The following is a 20,684-nucleotide window of genomic DNA, read 5'->3' on the forward strand; positions in this document are numbered from 1 at the left end:
TTACCATTTGCTTCTGTATTATTTTTATTCATTGCAGAACAATATAGAGCCACAATGACATGGTTATGAAAAATATAACGAGCTCTCTCTCTCTCTCTCTCTCTCTGTATCCGTTTCCTCTTTTAACGCGCATTTTGATTGGCTCTCCAAAATGCTTGTACCCAATCAGCATCAACCTGCCACGGAGGAAGGAATAAATGCAAGATGGCTCCTCATATAAAAACAGTCTTCTTGCTCGCCCTCAGCGTGCAACAAAATAAGTCTTTAATACTTGTTAGATTAAAATATTTATCCGCAAAGAGTTCTGAAGGATAAACCGAGGTTTAGATTTACGTTGTTTCCACTATACTTGTCAGAGACGATACCGGGGAAGCCACAGGGGCAACTTTGAAGACATGACTTGGTTGTGAGCTCGCTGTCTTCGGTACAGTTGGTCAGAAGCACGCAGCCTGACCGGGCCTCTGCTAGCCGCTAACCAGCTAATGCCTTCGCCTGCTGTTTATTGTCGCTTTGGAAACGTTAAAATATATATAGAGGGGGGGGAAACTGTAAATTTATGACTACATGTTGAATGTGGGACTTGGAATTACAGATAGAAATCGACCATGGCTGTATCAAGGTAAGCTGAGCTAGCTGAGGACTCATCCGACTTTTATTAACAATTAGCTTTCTGACTTGCTAATACCTGCTAGCTTTAATTTTGTCAGTGAATAGCGTGGCCGACTAACGTGAACCAGTAAGCTGGTACTTTGTTATGATACGGGGTAAATAATCACTAACTGAGGCACACGATGGACCCATTATTCAAAAGGAAATAATGTTCACTGCAGAAGTGAGATGCTTCTTTAGACTGCTGTCATATTTTGGTCCCCTACTCTTCTGTACCAATGCAGTGTTGTTAGGTACAGGTTAACTAACGCCGTTGTTAAGGTATCTGTTTGAGTTAACATTTGTATAAACAATCCAAGCTTACACACTGGAAATCTAAGTGCTTAAATTTTACAATTGTTTGCAGCATGTCTGAGATAGCGCCACTGTTAAAGTAAACAGTTGCTGTTTTGGTTAGCATTTGTCTATTTTAACATTGCTTATTCCACGTGGTTCCAGTAGTCATAGCAGAGTTTACAGATTTGTCTTAAGTATTTGTGCGTTGGGTTTAGCCCGGTACATCTCTAATCCGATTCCCACTTTGTTAGTAGGCTGTTTTTGAACTAAGTCAAAAAACAGGATCAATAGGCTCTTAAACAAGGTGCTAAAGTTATTAAATGAAATGGAGCCCCTCAACATTATTATCAAATTTCTGCATTTTAGCTCCAGAAATGGCAAAGAGGAACCATCTTCAAAAAAGTCCCTTCATTGTTTTACAGTTGCTTCTTTTGACCTATTTTATTTTTTTGCTTTTGCAACCTCTTTTTAGACTTGACCGTTTATTTATTCTGCTTGACACTGGAACAACACCAGTAACCAGGAAGGCAGCAGCCCAGCAGCTTGGAGAAGTGGTCAAACTTCACCCACATGAACTCAATAATCTTTTAGCAAAGGTTTGTATTTTTTATATTGTTTGTCTAAACATTTTTTGACAAGCCTCCAGAAGGGCTCAGCCATGTCAACCTTGGGCATACTTTGCTGTGTCTTCAGTTATATGTCAAATTTAATGTATTAATATAGTTCTCCTAAACTGGTCAGTGAGAGTCTCAACACTTATAATATAAGAGAAAAGAAAATACACAGATTGCTTTAGTTTTCTACTGAATTTGTATTTTTCCCTTCCTTTTTGTTTGCTGAACAAAACATAATTTTGCTCAAACACCAGGTCCTGACCTATCTAAGGAGTCCCAATTGGGACACTCGAATTGCCGCAGGCCAAGCAGTGGAAGCAATTGTAAAGAATATTCCCGAGTGGATCCCACCCCCCAGACCTAAAGATGGTGAGTCTTAAGGATTATTTACAATGAGTTCATTCAGTGAATCCTGTCAGCTGGTTTATTGTGAATATGTGACCCTTTAAACTTAAGGTTGTAGTTGTTAGGTTACATCCTGTTAAACAGAGAGCACATTCACATTATTTTTGAGTTGAATCCTAGTCTGTTTGGTCATAAAGTCATCTTCATTTGGAGTAATGTGAATGTGCAAACCAATTCTGATTCGGATAAAAGAAGCACATTCAGTCGACCTAAACACGCCTACAGGCGTGTGGGATAATAGACGGTCTGGGACGGTAGAATTTGCTCATGAGGAAAACATGGGAGAATTCGGTCAAAGTTCTGAGAGAAATCTGATCAATCACTGTAATCTGATGCAGCTTCACTTTTTCTTGCCTCTAGTGGAGAGTGAAACGCGTTTATTTTATTTTATTTTTCTTAAAGATCTGATTCATTTGAGAAGTGCAGCATTAATGCAGTCTCAGTCCGAAACAACGTTGTGCTCCCCCAAAACAGAGTCCCCAATTGGACGGAGTCTAGCGGGATAGTCATCTAGACTCTGGACTCTCCTGATGTAAATACACCCTTTAATATTTGAAAGCTTGAATTTTATGTTGCTGACAGTTGATCACAAATTTATTTTATTTATTTTTTCTTAAATTATTGTTTCAAACTAACAACATGAGCATCTATGGTTGCGGAGAATTACAGCATATCGTACAAAATTAGTCCTTACAGATGACACACATCTGTAGGAAGTAATTTGTCACTGCATTTTGAAAAGTCATTAGTTTGCATGAAAGAAATTCATTTGGAGATGTTCTGACATATTCACAGTTAATAAATGGTAATGAAACTTTTTGTTTCCCACAGAGTCTTGTGATGATTTGTCTCCAGAGGACTCATCCTGCGATCGGTTGAATTTCTACCACTTTGACATCTCCCGCTTACTCAAACATGGAGCCTCTCTGCTGGGATCTGCTGGGGCGGAGTTTGAGCTGCAGGATGACAAAACTGGTGTGTATGCACTCTTTTAACAAACAGACCATATGTTTTTAATATTATTACTGAATTTTGTACATTTGGTTTTAAGGCCATCTCTCTGAAATCATCTATGTTTTGTGTTGTTAACTGGTATAATCAGATGAATCCACATAAGCTAGTATAGTCAGTCATATATATGTTTGAATGTTAGGGGTGGGGAATCGAATAAAAAAAAAAAAAAGATTTTTAACTTTTAAATCAAGATTTTTGTTTAAAAAAAAAAAATTATATATATATATATATATATATATATATATATATATATATATATATATATATATAATTTTTTTTTTTTTTTTTTTTTTTTTTTTTAAATAAATAAATAAAAGTAATCTATTATAAAATATTTGTCATTTTATTGTTTTCATTGATCTTTTTACTTTTCTTCTTGGGCATTATAGCAGCAGAATTAAGAAAAATGGCTAGCAAAAAAAAGTTTTGTACATGTTTTGTTTTTAGTCTGCAAAAATCACCAATATCAAAGAATTGCAACATTTGCAATTTAAATCAAATCAGCAACCAAAAAATCGGAATTCCAATTGGGACAAAAGTGGATTGTTACAGCACCTATTGAATGAAGTTACTTAGACGTCAGAAAACTACTTTTTTTTGTAGATTTAGCTGAACTGGTTTTACTTTTTTGTAATCTGATCTCACTCCTCGTCAAAGCTTCTACTGAGACATTGTGAGTAACTCATGGTGCTGTTCCTGTATTTCTTTGTGGCCTCCACACGTTTTTCCCCTTTTACCTGCATTTAACTCCAGAATTACTCACCATTATTGAGAAATACATGACATTCCTCACATCAACACAGTTTAACCTTTTTACCATGCTTTCTAACTCACATTTCCTCCCTACGTCTTGTCAACTGTGTTTAGGTGAGATGGACCCGAAGGAGCGTCTCGCCCGGCAGAGGAAGCTTCTTCAGAAGAAGCTGGGGCTGGACATGGGTGCTGCCATAGGAATGGACACAGAGGAGTTGTTCAATGATGAAGATTTGGATTATTCCTGTCAACAAAGTGGGCTTAGAGGTCAAGGAGTCCGAGTCACAGCAGGCTGCAGCTCCCGCAACCACGTAGTGAGTTTCATTTTTAATATTGTTGATCTGACTCAATAGACCTATAGAATATGCACTTGGTACCTTTGTAGTTTGCAGAATTGTTAAAGGAATCTTTACAGAAAAAGCTTCTCATCTGGTCTTTGTTTTTTTAATCCACGACGGCAGTCTATACAGAAGTCTTGTGTTTTTGTGTCAGGGGAATATCTGTATAAAGTAAAGCCGTATACTGCAGCACAGGAGTGTCCAAAGTCAGTCACTGTCCTGCAGGTTCTTGTATGTTTTCTAATGCGGCACATCTGAATCAGCTGATGAGTCAACATGTTTGGGAGCTTGACAACAAGCTGTTGAGAAGAACCATTTATTTTGTATCACAAGTGTTCGTTCAGGGACAGACCAGAAACCTGCAGCATCATGGCCCTCGAGTAGATGTAGAGTTGACGAAATGAAGAGAGAAAAAAATTAATATTAAATGTTTCCTGTAGACCAGGGGTGTCCAAAGTTGGTCCTTGAGGGCCGCTGTCCTGCAGGTTTTCCATGTATCCCTGCTCCAGCACACCTGACTTCCATTAAATGGATCCAACAGCCAATGAAGTTCTACACAATGACTGATTAATTTGATTCAGGTGTGTTGGAGCAGGGACACATGGAAAACCTGCAGGATTGTGGCCTTCGAGGACCGGAGCTGAACACCCCTGCTGTAGACAGTGACAGGTCTGTTTTTGTGTTCTTGTTTCGTAAAAGAGAACTTTTATTTATTTTTTGCTTGAAAGTTATACAATAATAAGTGAAAGGGGTGCTTACATGTTTAAAATACATGTGACAAACACTTGTTTACCCATTTTATTTAGTTTTTGATTGATTTTCTTTTTTTCTTTTTTTTTTTTTTAAGTAGTGGTAACAAAATGCAGAAGCCTTTTTCACAAAGAAATCAGTTAAGTTGTGAGAAAGACCCCTCATGCTGGCCTTCCTGCTTTTCAGACACACAGAAACAAACCTTGCACCTTTACATTAACATAATGATTATAATACAGGCATACTTTAAATTTAGGGAGTTAACTTGACCAGATGGATGTTATGGCAGACTGTTTAACCAGTCGGCTCAGTGACTGACAGATTAAACAAAGAACATGACAGCTGACAAGGGTCCCAGAGGTTCCACCTAAATTATAAAACTGTAGCATTGTATAAAGAGCTGTATGTGCCCTGGTGCCAGTTTTCCTGTGCAGAAAACTTGACTACAGTTGTCCTTGAATTACTTTTTATTTTTTTGCCTTACGTAAGTGTCTTATATCAAGAAATGCACATTCAAGTTCTGTTAATATTAGCAGCTTGTTTTTATGCAGTGTGTAAAGTATACTGCAAGTGTGTGTGCTTTAGGTAAGCAAATATAGCAGAGAGAATTTAGTTGGACTAAAACACTGTGTATTAAAATGGAGATTGAGGTTAAGAGTTTGTTAAAACAGTATAAGCTGAGTTTGGAGATCATAGAGTATGAATTTAATCTTCGTGACTTTGTGTATGACTTATTGCTGCCCTTTTTTATGTTTTTGTTTTCAGACCATTCAAGCTGCTGAGTTGATTGAATCGGAGTTCCGGCCAGGCATGAGCAGTCGTCAGAAGAATAAGGCGAAGAGGATGGCTAAGCTGGTGGCAAAACAAAGATCCAGAGATCTGGATCCAAATGAAAAGAGGTAGGAGAATGTATACATTTCTATGTGCCAGCCTTTGTTGCCTTCTATCAAGCCTGACTGTGGGAGTTATAAGTCACCCTTCTTTCTCCTCAACTTTTAGCAATGACAGTTTTGAAGGAGAGCCTGAAGAAAAACGAAGAAAAACCACCAATGTAGTAATTGACCAACCAGCAACAGAACATAAAGTCTTAATTGACAATGTTCCAGATAATTCTAGTCTTTTAGAGGAGGTAAGAAAAAAAAAAAAAGATGGATTTCAAGCTTAATCTATTAATTTGCTTTCATTTGAGCAGCACCTTGTTTCTTTGTTTTCAGACACATGAATGGCCTCTGGAAAGCTTCTGCGAAGAGCTCTGCAATGATCTCTTTAATCCATCATGGGAGGTAAAAACAAGATAATAAATAAACTGACATGCTTAATATGAGTTGCAGCAAAACATTTTTTATTTACTTATATTGTTAATAAACCCACATAATCCTCCTTGGAAATAAGTTTAGTTTTCTACTGTAAACTTAAAAGAAATTGCTTTTATTTGCCCCGGTTAGGTTCGCCACGGCGCAGGCACAGGTCTTAGAGAAATCCTCAAGTCCCACGGTGCTGGTGGGGGAAAACTGATGGGAAGTACTGCCGAGCAGGTTAGTCGTCCTTATACATTCAGGTTTCTTGGAAACCTCTTGTTGAGAATGAAACATGATTGCAGTCGTCCTGATATCTTAGATGTTGCGACAACATCAGGAGTGGATCGAGGATCTGGTCATTCGCCTCCTCTGTGTCTTTGCTTTGGACCGCTTTGGAGATTTCGTATCTGATGAGGTAGAGTTCATTAAAAAAAAAAAAATCATCTGCATAACTTCTAACAGAACCACAAAGATGTGATTGTATGTGTTTGTTACTTTTGACACTCCTTTAATGTATATGAGGACGTGTTTAAAACCATTGAGCTCTGTCATCTTGTTTGTTGCGTCCATCTGTGCCTGTTTTGGCAGGTGGTGGCTCCTGTCAGGGAGACATGTGCCCAGACCCTTGGTGTGGCCCTCCGCCACATGAATAATACTGGTGTTTCCATGACAGTCGACGTCCTGCTGAAGCTGCTGAAGGAGGACCAGTGGGAAGTCCGCCATGGAGGCCTGCTGGGGATCAAGTACGCACTGGCTGTCCGCCAGGTACCACCTGTTTCTCATTGCTCTGATGACAATAAACATCAGTATCCTAAAATCGACTAAATGTGCAGAGCAGACATTGTAGCTGAAGGACATGTTTATTATTTTAACAGGTTGCAAAGAGACTACTTGTAAAGTTTTTTATCTTTTCAGACTCTGATCTGTTTGGGCTTTTATGTCTCAGGACTTGATTGCAGTTTTACTGCCCCGGGTGCTTCCTGCCATCACCGAAGGCTTACAGGACCTAGATGATGACGTCAGGGCGGTGGCAGCCTCCGCTCTAATCCCTGTGGTGGAGGGCTTGGTGCAGCTTCTTCCCTTCAAGGTCAGGAAGTTACTGCTTTTTCTTTTATTGGATTACAACCACGAGCAATGTACCTTACACCCCGGCCTTCTGGTGACACAACACAGAGCAGTTTATCCGATTCAAACCAGTCAATAAAAACATGTCTGATGCAGTTCATCTTTCCAATTTCTCTTCAAATTTTTGCCTCTGAAAAGTCCAGCTTGTGTTGATGTCTGTGTTTCTCACCCAAGTTGTTTAATGCTGTCTTCAGTTTGGATGTCTTCATTTACTTGGAAAAAAAACCTCTTCTCTCAGGTTCCTTTCATAGTAAACACACTATGGGATGCCCTTCTGGACCTGGACGACCTCACTGCGTCCACCAACAGCATTATGACATTGCTTTCTCTGCTGCTAACCTATCCACAGGTCCGACAGAGCAGGTCAGTCTTTGAAGGTCGTCCAGTGAACAGTGCTTTCAGTTGTTCTCTTTATTTAAGACATGAGAGAGATGCCAGGATGTAATTCACGTTAAAAATTGGAGCCTATATGCAAGGTAGCCATCAGTTAGATCCCCAAAGGTCTCAGTTGGACTCTGTGACTCTGATACTGTTTTATATTTTGTGACAGGAAACCGTTTATGCATGTAACTCTGGATGTTTTACTATGTGAAGAGCTAAAAATGACACTTTTACTGAAATTCTTATAATGTAAAAAAAAACAGGAAAGGCAGCATAAATTCTTTGCGTCTAAAGGTTGTGACATAAGGGGGAAAAAAAGATTATTGAAGAGGGAAAAATAAAACTAGTCTCTTTTAACACTTACTGGGTATTTTGTAGAGCAGCACCAACCACAGCTGGTCCAGCTCGGTTATGAATTATTGGTTAATGTTTTTTTTTTTTTGTTCAGTTTTAACTATACATTGTTCTATCATAATAAATAGGAGAAGTAGTGCTGTTTTTGTTGGTGTTTTTTTTTTTGTTTGTTTTTTTTTTTTAAATTATAAATGATGGTATTCCAAGGTTCTTTGTTTCTACATCTTTTGGCAATATGTCTTCCTCCCCTCCAGCATGCAGCAGTCCCTCACTGTTCTGGTTCCTCGGGTTTGGCCGTTCTTGAGGCACACTATATCATCAGTAAGAAAAGCAGCATTGGAAACCCTTTATACGCTGCTGTCCAAAGCCGACCAGGTAAAATCTATAAAGAGAAACTGGGATTTGTGGAAAATAAGGTAGATGTAAACCATTCCTATGTAAGAAAACCTTCTGACTGATGTGTCGCCATGTTTGTGTTTTTGCTCCTCAGAGTTGTGCCGTCTGGATAAATCCAATTTTACAAGACATGCTGCGACACATCTTCCAGTCCTGCATATTGGAGAGTAATGAGGAAATTCTCGAACTGATCCAGAAGGTTTGTTCTATGACCCACTCTGCAACTCCATCTGCAGAGTAAAACGACATGATGAATTGGATAAAATGATGCAATGCTACAAATTTTTTCTTGTTTCTTTTGGCTTTTCTGGTAAATCTGGTGTCCTTGACTCTTCTGTTAATGACTGCAGGTGTGGATGGAGCTGCTGTTTCAGGCCCCCCAGCAGTATGTTGTAGCCGCCAGCTGTCCCTGGATGGGTGCCTGGCTCTGTCTCATGATGCAGGCTTCTCACATTCCTATAGACCTGAACATGCTGCTGGAGGTTAAGGCCCGCTCCAAGGTTGGACACCTAACTATCTAGAAAATAACCAAAATGATGTTACAGCTTTTTTGATGATCCTTTCCATTACTGTTTGGTAGTCTGGTCTCCTGAGAACAACTGATGGGTTTTTTTGTTTGTTTTCCAGAAAATTTTTAGTTTTAAAAACTTGAGGTAATGGAACAACTTTGTGTATTAGTCATTATAAATATTAAGACTTGTATCAGTGCATCTTTGTTTGGTTGTCAAAGGCGACCAGATATCAATATCTGTATGCTTGAGTTAAAGTGGAGTGTTTGCAGTCTGAGTAGTCGGGAAGAAGAAACATAAATGCAGATTAGAATCACATTCATCAGATAGATAAGTTATTATCCGTGTTGTTTAATGAAGTGTGAACTCAGCGTGTCGGTTCAATGGAAACAGCTTTGCTCTGCAACTCAGTTCAAATTTACTCCGAAATTATGAGAAGCAGATTAGATGATCATTTTCATTTTAAAAGTTTTGACACTTCTTTTACTCCTGAAGAAGAATCTAAAATACCAAATTTGAACTTTTTATTGATAAATGTGAAAGTGGGCCATTTTTGTTAATGCTGCAGGATAAGGCTGGTACAAAGGCACGCCAAGGGAACAATCAGGTGAAAGAAACGGTTCAGGAGTACATAGCTGGTGCAGAGACGGTGACGGACGATCCAGTGACAAGGGACTATGTTGTGGTCCGTGCCCGACTCATGGCTGCAAAGTAAGTTTTATTTTTATTTTTCAGCATCTAGTTTTCTCTTTAAAAAAAAGAAAAAAAAAGAAAAGAAAGTTCTTTGTTATACAGTGACATAAATCTCTCTAATCCAGGTTGCTGGGGGCTCTGTGTCAGTGTATCTGTGACCCTCAACTCAACGCAGCATCTCAGGAAATCCGACCAGCCGAATCTTTGGGCCAGCTGTTGCTCTTCCACCTCAACTCCAAGTCTGCCTTGCAGCGCATCGCAGTGGCGCTGGTGCTGTGTGAGTGGGCTGCGCTGCAGAAGGTGAAGTTTAGCCAAAGTTTCAAAGTGGAAGAAACTGGAGGTTTTATGAGCATCAAATGTTGCTGCATTTGGAGGTTAAATGTTCTTTTAATTATTCCCAGGATTGTGAGATGGTGTCATCGATGGTTCAGCCTCGTCTACTGGCCATTCTCATGGAGCAGTTGTACTATGATGAGATAGCCATCCCCTTCACACGCATGCAGAATGAGTGCAAGCAGCTCATTGCACTCCTAGCTGATGCACATGTAGACCTTCAAGACCGCCTCAATTGTAGCGTTTTAACTATTGATCAAGCCAACGATCTGGTAAATCTATCATTTATACCATGGACATTACACCTGCCTTCTTTATCTCACCTAACTGCCCACTTTATAGATGTTAATTGTGATTTTTTTTTTTCCGTTCATTTCTTAGATTATTAAAAAGATTTTAATTCAACATAGTTAATTGTCACTTTTAAAGGTTAATGAATATTGAATATTGAAGTCAAAGTCATACCCATTACACCCTGCTTCTTTCCTAGGTGACCACCATCTTTACAGAGTCTACAGCAGTTCTAAATGTGAAGTCGAAGCAGTGGCTGGCACTGGAAAGCAAGCGGCAGCAAGCCCAAGCTACAGTGATGGAGACCAGCACAGAGTGGCAACAGCTGCACCTGCGCGTCCACATGTTCACGGCCTGTGCAGTCATCAACCTGCAAGTACTTCCTGACAAACTCAACCCGCTCGTCAGGCCTCTGATGGAGGTCATCAAAAAGGAGGAAAACACCCTGATCCAGGGTTACGCTGCCTCGTTTATAGCCAAGCTGTTGCAGCAGTGTTCCTGCCGCTCGCCTTGCCCTAACCCCAAGATCATCAAAAACCTGTGTGCCTCAGCCTGCGTGGACTCTGCTGTCACACCCTCATCTGCTTGCCCTGTACCCCCTGCACAGGAAGATGTCAGAGGTATGTCGTTGATGTTTTTAGAAAAGATTGACCACTGTTTTGCTTAGGATCATAAATTAAGACTCTTTTTAAAACCAAGAACGTGTTTCGTGCTGTTAGGAGGTGGACTGGAGAAAGATGGCATGCATCACATGGTCAGCAAAAACAGGGGCATAATCACCCTGTATCGCCACCAGAGGGCAGCATTTGCCATCACCAGCAAGAGGGGTCCTGCCCCAAAAGCCCCAAAGACCCCGACAACAGAGCTTCCTCCTGGAAGCACTTTTGGCACAGATAGCGATGAGGTACAGATAAAGTTCACAACCAATCATGTAGCTCGTATCGACATTATGCTTTGTGTGTGTGTGTGTGTGTACTTTTTTTTTTTTTTTTTTTTTTTTTTTTTTTTTTTTTTAATGATTTCTTTCCTTCCGCAGAGCAAGAAGCCTTTTCTTATTCAAAGACGAGGGGCCGATTTTTCCCTGACAACCATTGCCAGGCACTTTGGCGCAGACCTTACCAAGTCTCTACCGTACCTCTGGGAAAATACAGTGGGACCACTGAAGACTATAGTGATGGAAAATCAGAGCATTGGTATGTTTGCATCAATTAGATTTTGATATTTGGCAACTAATTGTAAGCATTTAAATCACATGTAGGTTTCATCGCGCTGCTTCATTTATGTGTAAATTACTTGAGGTCACTTTAAGTTTTAATCATGCAGTCCTCTGAGTTTTATACAGTTCCTTCAGGATGTTTTGGACCTGCTGCAAACTAAGATGCCCTGATTTTTACCATTACTTTGTGACAAGTTGTAAAAAAAACATTTCAAGGTTTTTTTTTGTTTAGTTTTTTTTGTTTGTTTGTCTTGCAAATTAATCAGTGATTAAAACTTTATTTTGTTATGCCAACATTTTTCTAGGTGTGTAAAATCAAACTGTTTTGATTCTTTTCTTTGCAGCATGGATGGATGTTATAGACTCCATATTGGCAATTTGTCTGATTTGTTTACTAGTTTCAGACACAAAATGTTTTTCCTTGATTGCAATAGAAAAGCTGCTGTCAGTCTGTCTTCCATCACATGGTTGCATGTGTTTACCTCCACCTTTCATATAGAACACAGAAAATGTCGTGCTCTGTCCTTGGCAGGGATTTTTACATGGCAGATGCAACTAATCCTCTCTCACATGGCTTCATCTTTATAATCAGACACGATTAAAGTTGAATGCTGAATGTATATCTGGTAACACGGAGGAGCGCAGCAAAGTTGCATTAAAGTTGGCGATTGAATAAAATCACAGTAATGTGCATGATTCATGAGAAATGGCTGAATTTGCCCTGAAAGTTGCAATTCCAACATCACAAATTCCTGCATGGGCTCGTTTTTTGGCCGTGCTCTGAATCATTGTGCATCTCTGCTGTGTTTTTAGACAGGCGGGCCCATCTGGAGAAGGGCGATGCTGCAGCACAGGACTTGGTCAATTCTCTCCAAGTATTAGAAGTCATAGCTGGAGCAATGGCGGCTGAGCTCAGACCTCTGGTAAGACTGCGTTCATTAACTCTTATAATTCTTAAAATTGGTAACATCACAGTTTAACAATGTAGGTTTTTTTTTTTTTCTTTTCTTTTTTTTTTCTTTTTTCTTTTTTTAATCAAATTTTAGACAGAACAAAAATAATGGAGCCGGTTTGTTGTGTTTTTTCGTAGCTACTGGAGCACCTGCTTCCTCTGTTCACCTGCCTGCAGCATCCATACACAGCAGTGCGACACATGGCAGCCCGCTGTGTGGGCGTGCTCAGTAAGATAGCCACGCTGGAGACCATGAACAGTTTCCTTGAGTGTGTTCTCCCCTGGTTAGCCGCTATTGATGACTGCACCAAACAGGAGGGAGCCATCGAGGCTTTAGCCTGTATCCTTCAGTGACCCTTTTCACTTTTCATTCTTGGACTTTTTTTTTAATGAGTTCATTTTGGAAAAACAGCTCAGATTTAATCGTGGCGGTGCTACACGCTCAATGTTTGGGATTAATAGTGAGAGTGCTTTCATGGCTGCTGCTATTTGGGCGGATTATTGCCCTTGACCAACATCCCTGCAGGTGTCATGGAGCAGCTGGATGTGGACATTGTTCCCTACATTGTGCTGCTGGTGGTTCCAGTGCTGGGGAGAATGAGCGATCCCAGTGATAGCATTCGTTTCATGGCCACTCAGTGCTTTGCTACACTCATCCGCCTGCTACCACTAGAGGTACAAAAACACAGACAGCAGTAATATATCAGTATTAAGCTGCATTTTATATGTTTTATTTTGCTTTCAACAGGCGGGGATACCGGACCCTCCCATGATGTCTGCCGACCTGATCCGCCAGAAAGCCAGAGAGCGCAACTTCCTGGAGCAGCTGCTGGATGGCAGAAAGCTGGAGAACTATAAGATCCCTGTACCGATTAAAGCAGAGCTCAGGAAGTACCAGCAGGTGTGTGTGTGTGTCATTGTTTTCAGGTTTGAAGGATGACCACCACATCTAACGTTTATCTGCACGTTTAATCAGCATTTATGACTTTATATTTCTGATTGATTCAGGAAAGTGAAACTTTCCAATCTACACATAAAAAGCCATAAAACTGAGATGTTGACAGTCATTCTGTCGATACTTCAAATTAAAATCAGTCGCATGGGGATGTGGTGAAAGCATCCTTTCTTCTGAGAGATCCTGTTTGTTGGCAGCTCTGCAGTAACCAGACACCCAACTCTTTTTACCAGACCCTAGAGCGATTGGAGCTTGGGTGGTGTTTTCCTAACAACTTGGCTTTTTAGATTATATACAGTTCTTCATTAATTATAAATAATCCATGCATAGTTATCGCATGAAACTGTCTTGTCTGGTTTTTGCAGGACGGAGTGAACTGGTTGTCATTCCTCAACAAATATAAGCTGCATGGGATCCTGTGTGACGACATGGGTCTCGGTAAGACGCTGCAGTCCATCTGCATTCTGGCAGGAGATCACTACCTCAGGTACCAAGTCCCAGCAGTGCTTTTAATGCCGTTTGAATACGTTTCACTTTCAACTCGACCGTGCCCTCACTCTGACTTAACCTGACCCAATGTAGTGCCTTGTTCTGGATTTTTCTCTTTACTCAAAATGTATAAGACTGTTTATGTTTTTCTATCAAGTTCACACAGATATCAATGTTTATCATTTAAAAAAAAAACAAAAAAAAAAACTACAAAATCTTCAGAGAGGACTTGAAAATGTACTGAATGTCTGTAACACCAGATTTATAGTAAGAAAATATTCATTTGCTGTTCATTTGGGATTATTACACATAATTTTCCCGAGTTTGAGGCTTATTTTGTTTTATTCAGGGTACAGGAATACGCCAAGACGAAGCATGCAGACTGCAGCCCCCTGCCTTCACTGGTGGTGTGTCCACCCACACTAACTGGCCACTGGGTAGATGAAGTGGGAAAGTTCTGTGCCAAAGAGTACCTCAACCCGCTGCACTACACTGGACCTCCTACTGAACGGATGCGGTGAGGATGAGTCACTTTGTTGGGAAGGGAAAAATATTTCTTCATTTTCTTTTTTTAATTAACTTCTGACTTGTTTTTTCTCTGCCAGGTTGCAACACCACGTGAAAAAACACAATCTTATAGTAGCTTCTTATGATGTTGTACGAAATGACATTGACTTTTTTAAGTGAGTAATCCTCCCTGATCGGTTTCCTTCATGTTTCTGATGTAGAAATCCCATTTTCACATCACCCTCTTTTACTACTTCTCTTACAAATTTCAGAAATATCAAATTTAATTACTGTATCCTCGACGAAGGGCATGTCATCAAAAATGGGAAAACCAAATTGTCCAAAGCGATTAAACAGTTAGCTGCTAATTTCCGAATCATCTTAACTGGAACCCCCATCCAGGTGAGGCGCCTGAGATCTGCAAACATGCAGAGGCGTGTTCGCTCTGTGAACGTGGTTAATGCTGCTGTCTGTCTTCAGAACAATGTCCTGGAGCTCTGGTCGTTGTTTGACTTCCTCATGCCGGGCTTCCTCGGCACAGAGCGGCAGTTCGCTGCTCGCTACGGTAAACCAATCCTGGCCAGCCGCGACGCCAAAAGCTCCTCACGAGAACAGGAGGCAGGTTAGTCTGGCCTCGGGTCAAATGTCCCAACTTGCTGGCCCATAAAATGGAAACTTTCCTTTTTGGTGATGTTTTATTAAAGCAATATGACCTTCCTACAATATTATGTCAGGTGTGCTGGCGATGGAAGCCCTACACCGACAGGTGCTGCCCTTCCTCCTGAGGAGAATGAAGGAGGACGTACTTCAGGACCTTCCTCCTAAAATTATTCAGGACTATTACTGCAACCTCAGCCCTCTACAGGTACTTATGACCCATAATGACTCTGCAGAACAACTCTGGATTAATATTTATAAATGTTTTTAATCAATTAAATACTCTATAAGCACTAATTAACTTGTAGAACACTTTAGTTGCTTGTTAAATGTACTAAACTGGAATTTAATGACTCCTCTTTTTTTACTGATGCTTCTGATAACCTGACCTTTTGTTTAGAAACTATTATAACCAGTAAATCAGCTGTTGAAAGCTTGCTGCTTGTAGAACCATGAGGACATCCCTGATGAAAGCTGCAGTGTTTGTGCAAACTGCATGAAGCAAAAACTTTATTTTTTACTGCGTTGTAGCAGTAAAAAATAAAGCAGAATGGTTAAAATAAAAAAGCATGCAATAAAAAAAAAAACCACACCGTTCAAAGATTATAACAAACTGTCTTTAGAGAAGAACTGAAGGCAGCTCTCTGAATCAGCACAGCTGGTGACATTTAAAACACGTTAGACAGTAAGTCAGTTCACTCTGACAGGAGTTGGAATTGTCCAGCGGACCATCTTTCAGAGCTCTAAAGCTAAACTGTCCATGTAAAACACCTATTCTGCATCCATTTCTGCTTTACAACCTTCTTCCTTCATCACTTCCTGAAACTTTGCAGACCGTGCGTGTTAATCGCACGTTTCCAAAAATGACGCCACTAAAAGGAATTTTCATCATTAGCACTTTTACAGCTCTAGTTTACAGTGGGCTTTTTTGGTTTTACCCTTCATGTTTGGCTTTTCCCTTGAGATACTGTAGAGATATGACAGACTGATGATCTCAAGCAGTGATCCTCACTGTTCAACAAGAGCCACGCTCAATATACTAAGACAAGAGGAGAGCCGCCACCCCCCAAAAAAAAAACGTTCCCACGCTACGTATCCTGCTACATTGCCAAATCAGTAACATGCAGCTTTTTAGCAAGGAATCGTTATCCTAAATTACTATTACACAGTAATGACATTCTTATGCAACAGTATATGGTGAAAATACAACAATGCCTCCGTAATGTGGGTGTTTCTGTTTCAATATATATGCGGAGCTCTGACGGAGCAGCTCTTTGGCGGAGTTCGGTGCAGCTGAAATCAGCCAAAACTGGCAACTCTGACAGCATCAGTTAGGGCCGGTAGGACAGCAAAGTTTCTGCAAGCAGCCTGCAGCTCTTGTTTGTGGAGAGAACTGCACCATTGAGGATCATTATGACTTGTTTAGATAGCATTTTCAGAAAGCCAGTGGCTGCTTGACGAGCCGCAGGTCAAGAGTCAGTGAGCCGCATGCAATGAGGAACGCTGATCTAAATACTTTCTTCTTGTCAAACATCATTTCCATGTGTTGATGCTTTTAGACACAGCTGAATATTGTAATGCATTTTTGCCAGTAGATCATTCTAAAGGTTTTTGCATCAGATGACGTTTCTTATAGATGCTTCAGGTTAATTGCTTTCTTTTTATGAATGAACTTGTCTGTTTCTGCACCACTCGCAGGTTCAGCTGTACGAAGACTTTGCTAAGTCAAGAGCCAAGGCCAGTGTGGAGGACAGCATCTCAGTGGCCTCTGAGGAAGAAGAAAAGCCCAAACTGAAGGCCACAGGCCATGTCTTCCAGGTACATGTGTTTGTTTAGCTTGCTCTAGTAAATGACCCCCATTAGAGGTTTCCATTGGAGCAGCATTTGTTTACTTTCAGTGTTGCTCACAAAGTCCCACTATGTGCAACCTTCAGGTGTAATAAATGCGTTTGTTAAATTCCTTCCTCCGTAAAGATGTTTTTAACGACCTCACCACCTTTGTATGGACACCTTTTCAGGCGCTGCAGTATCTGCGTAAGCTGTGTAACCACCCGAGCTTGGTGCTGACCCCCCAGCATCCAGAGTACAAACGCATCACAGAGCAACTGGCAGGGCAAAACTCCAGCTTGCGTGACATTCAGCACGCTCCGAAGCTCTCCGCTCTCAAGCAGGTAACGTAGCAGAAAATCGGCTTAGTCATTCCCCCTTTTTTTCTTTTTTTTTTTTTTCTTTTTCTTTTTTAATGTCAGCCTGATTTTGAATGTCTTTGTAGAAAAGTGACCATTTTGCTTTTTTCTGTTCTGTGCTCTTCAGCTGCTGCTGGATTGTGGTCTTGGAGGTGGTGGGGGTTCAGAGGGGGGCACCGAGGCTGTCGTAGCCCAACATCGGGTGCTTATTTTCTGCCAGCTGAAGAGTATGCTGGATATCGTTGAGCACGACTTGCTAAAACCCAAACTGCCGACGGTAACGTATCTGAGGTTGGACGGCAGCGTGCAAGCCGGCCTGCGCCACTCTATAGTCTCCAGGTGAGCAGACTGACCTTCACATTTCCTCTAAGCATTTGGCATCGATCCATTGATGGCTCTGCTGAGTGCTGCTTTCGCTTCAGGTTTAACAACGATCCCTCCATCGATGTGCTGCTGCTGACCACCCATGTAGGCGGTCTGGGTTTGAACCTCACAGGCGCAGATACTGTGGTGTTTGTGGAACATGACTGGAACCCGATGAGAGACCTGCAGGCCATGGATCGCGCTCATAGGATAGGACAGGTACTGCTGTTGGGAATCCTTTGCTGATCCATTAAATCTTAACTTGTAGCTAAAAACTACATTTTTGGGGCGGCTGTAGCTCAGGAGGAAGAGCAGTTGTCCTTCAACTGGTAAGTTGGGGGATCGATTCCAGGCTTCCCCTGAAATGCCGAAGTGTCCTAGGGCAAGACACTGAACCCCAAGCTGCCCCCCGATGTGCCTATCGGGGTATGAGTGTGTTGAGTGAGTGTGTGTGCGAATGGGTGAATGTGACAAGTAGTGTAAAGCGCTTTGAGTGGTCTGTATGACTAGAAAAGCGCTATAGAAGCACAAGTCCATTTACATTTTTCCTGTATGTTCTGTAGTGTTCCCACTACGACCTGACTAATTCATGCTTCGACTATAACCTTAGACCAGCCTTGGATCGTGTGATTTTTAGCTTTTTTTTGGCTAATAATGCAACATAAACAGTCAAATCAGATTCTCAGAAAGGCATTTTTATGTTCCGTCAACTTTTGTCTTTGCTTTTCTCAGAAACGGGTGGTGAACGTGTACAGGCTGATCACGCGAGGGACACTGGAGGAGAAGATAATGGGGCTGCAGAAGTTCAAGATGAGCATCGCCAACACGGTCATCAACCAGGAGAACACCAGCCTGCAGAGCATGGGCACAGACCAGCTCCTCAACCTCTTCTCTCTTGACAAGGTGAGACGTCCATGTTTGGATGGGGAAATAATGAGAGGAAAACTGATCTCTATTGGAGATTAAACGGATCAAAGGTGATTTCTCTGTATCAGTTACATGGGATCTTGATTTAAAGGCCCATGGTATGATTATCCCTGCATTCTGGATCATACGCAGTAAAAATAAGGATGTTTTATTGAGATTTGCAAATTTATGTAAACATTGCAAGTTAGCGAAGCACCTTATTCTGTAACTACAGGTGCAGAAATATTAAAAACATGATAAAGATCCTCTTTTATCCTCACATTTAGTAATGGAGAATGGTTCTGAGATTTATTATATTGAAGACACTGGTGTGATTTTAAATATTTAATGACTGAAAGCCCCAAACATTCTGATAATTGTTTATTGAGCTGTGACGATATGATTTTGTCCCGATTTTGATTCGGATTTCTCAAGTGCCGATTCAATTTAAATTGTGATTCTCACAATTCTTCTATATTGCAGATTTGTGTAGATTAAAAACCAAAAAAATGTATAAAACTTTTTTTTTTTCTTTCGAGCTCATCATTTTTCTTAATTTCAATTAGGAAAAAACAACACAGCAGCTAGACCATCATTCTACTGCGATATTGCCCAAAAACCAAGTAAAAGATTAAATAAATAAAATAAAATGACAAAAATTTTCATAAAGGATTATTATTTTATTTATTTGGGGGGAAAAAATGATTTTTTTTAAAACAAAAAAATCAATTTTAAAATTGTGAAGGAAAAAATCCTAATTTTTTATTTTTCTATTAGATTTTTCCCACCCCTAATTGTTTAATAATCCAATTAAATAGTAATGATGATAATAATAATGATAATGCATAACAGGCATCCTGAAATTTGACCAGTCTAAAGGTTGGTCATTTTTCCTGCCATCCTGAGAATGAGAGATGGAGCTCCTGTTGAGGACGCCCGTCTGATCTTCTTTGACCAAATACAAACCCAGGATTCTGCACATCTTTACTTTGCTTACTGGAAGGAAAATCCTTTCTGTTCGTATTCCCAAACATCCATCTGTCTTCATGCATGTTGTTCTGCAATTCCTGTGGAATATCTACCTCATGCTGAACCTCTTTCTGTTTCAGGATGATAAGAGTGACAAAGGCGAGCAGTCGTCATCAACTTCAGGGAAGGCCTCCATGAAATCTGTGCTGGACAACCTGGGAGAGTTGTGGGACCAGCAGCAGTACGACACAGAGTACAACCTGGACAGCTTCATGCACTCCCTGTAGTAGCGCTGTAAACACCCTCTTCCTACACCACATCCAGTGGTCATCCCATCTGCTGGCCAAGCAGGACCTGGTCGCAGCTCGAAGAGACAGCTTTTCCACAGGATGACAGTTGAAAGGAAAAGTCCTACAGCAATATCTCAAACACAGCCAAAATCAGATCTCTGTATATTTTATTGCTTTGAAATTCATAGATCTGTAGAAAAGGTTGTAGAAAACATCGCCCAGCTCCTTTTCGTTTAACTTTGTCAGATTTCCCATGATGCAACGTTGAGGGCAAGTCCCTGTCAACATGCTCTTTCCAAATCCGTGGGAGGCAATCAGAATAAGCGGCAAACATCTCCAGTGTTGGTTCACATCAGCTTCAATTAGTATGCAGCAGCTTCAGCAGTGTGTAACAACATTGCTCTTCCTTTTCAAGCACATGTATCATAAATCTAGAAATCATTTATAGTTACAGCAGCAAGTGTTACTTTTACTGCCCACCTCCTTCTTTGCACATTACATTACCAGTGTGTACAGTGTTAACTCCTAACACTGTAATGCAGTTGGACCTTCCTTGCATTTGCCCTCTACTCCCACATCGTCACAGAGTCTTAAAAGCACTGCTGTACCCTGCCGTACCTGTCAGCACGCCTTTGACTGATGGATACGGACATGTTTTTGTATGACAAAAGGGAAACTGGGGTGAGAGCGACAAGAAGCTGTAGGATGTTGTCACTTATACTGACCTTTTTTATCGCGCCGCTGAGTTGGGAGCAGTTGGTGCCCCCACACGGTGGCTCCTGTTCTCCACATGCAGCTCTGGGAGAATCCGTTCATATAAAACCAATACCATCAAGAGGCCATGTGGACAGACGATACTATGTATCCACCTCCTGCATGTGTGGTTTAACAATGACCTGGGAAAAACAAAAGCATGGTCGAGTATGGAGACTGGGTGGGCCAAGCTGAAACTGGTACCTGAAACTTGTTACAAGTATTTTAAAAGCATTATAAAC

At 40.8% G+C, this 20,684-nt stretch overlaps 1 protein-coding gene across 3 annotated transcripts; it reads left to right on the top strand.

The window, feature by feature from the left end:
- The first annotated feature begins 315 nt into the window (after positions 1–315).
- On the top strand, positions 316–20,641 carry btaf1 (BTAF1 RNA polymerase II, B-TFIID transcription factor-associated). 3 transcript variants are annotated; one of them, XM_079248376.1, is made up of 38 exons: positions 316–619; positions 1,418–1,541; positions 1,814–1,928; positions 2,796–2,939; positions 3,846–4,045; positions 5,585–5,718; positions 5,819–5,948; positions 6,034–6,102; positions 6,265–6,354; positions 6,437–6,532; positions 6,706–6,882; positions 7,064–7,204; positions 7,481–7,605; positions 8,232–8,352; positions 8,468–8,572; positions 8,724–8,873; positions 9,451–9,593; positions 9,701–9,875; positions 9,977–10,180; positions 10,399–10,819; positions 10,919–11,103; positions 11,236–11,392; positions 12,229–12,338; positions 12,506–12,707; positions 12,894–13,042; positions 13,116–13,268; positions 13,688–13,809; positions 14,161–14,328; positions 14,417–14,494; positions 14,591–14,720; positions 14,799–14,940; positions 15,053–15,183; positions 16,674–16,793; positions 16,994–17,146; positions 17,289–17,500; positions 17,584–17,743; positions 18,257–18,427; positions 19,540–20,641. In XM_079248376.1, exons 1-38 carry the CDS (start codon positions 606–608, stop codon positions 19,684–19,686), a joined length of 5,568 nt encoding a protein of 1,855 aa, XP_079104502.1. In that variant the 5' UTR covers positions 316–605; the 3' UTR covers positions 19,687–20,641. The 3 variants fall into 3 exon arrangements, with proteins under 3 accessions (XP_079104502.1, XP_079104501.1, XP_079104503.1); XM_079248375.1 differs by having other exon boundaries at positions 14,591–14,940; XM_079248377.1 differs by lacking the exons at positions 316–619; positions 1,418–1,541; positions 1,814–1,928; positions 2,796–2,939; positions 3,846–4,045 and adding an exon at positions 4,660–4,738 and having other exon boundaries at positions 14,591–14,940.
- The last annotated feature ends 43 nt before the right edge of the window (positions 20,642–20,684 follow it).

The sequence above is a fragment of the Telmatherina bonti genome (genome assembly GCF_933228915.1).
Source record: "Telmatherina bonti genome assembly, chromosome: 11".
NCBI classification, from domain to species: Eukaryota; Metazoa; Chordata; class Actinopteri; order Atheriniformes; family Telmatherinidae; genus Telmatherina; species Telmatherina bonti.

Coding starts and splice junctions, on each gene's coding strand:
- btaf1 (XM_079248375.1), top strand. Junction 1,542..1,813: donor TCAATAATCTTTTAGCAAAG/GTTTGTATTTTT, acceptor CTCAAACACCAG/GTCCTGACCTATCTAAGGAG. Junction 2,940..3,845: donor GCTGCAGGATGACAAAACTG/GTGTGTATGCAC, acceptor AACTGTGTTTAG/GTGAGATGGACCCGAAGGAG.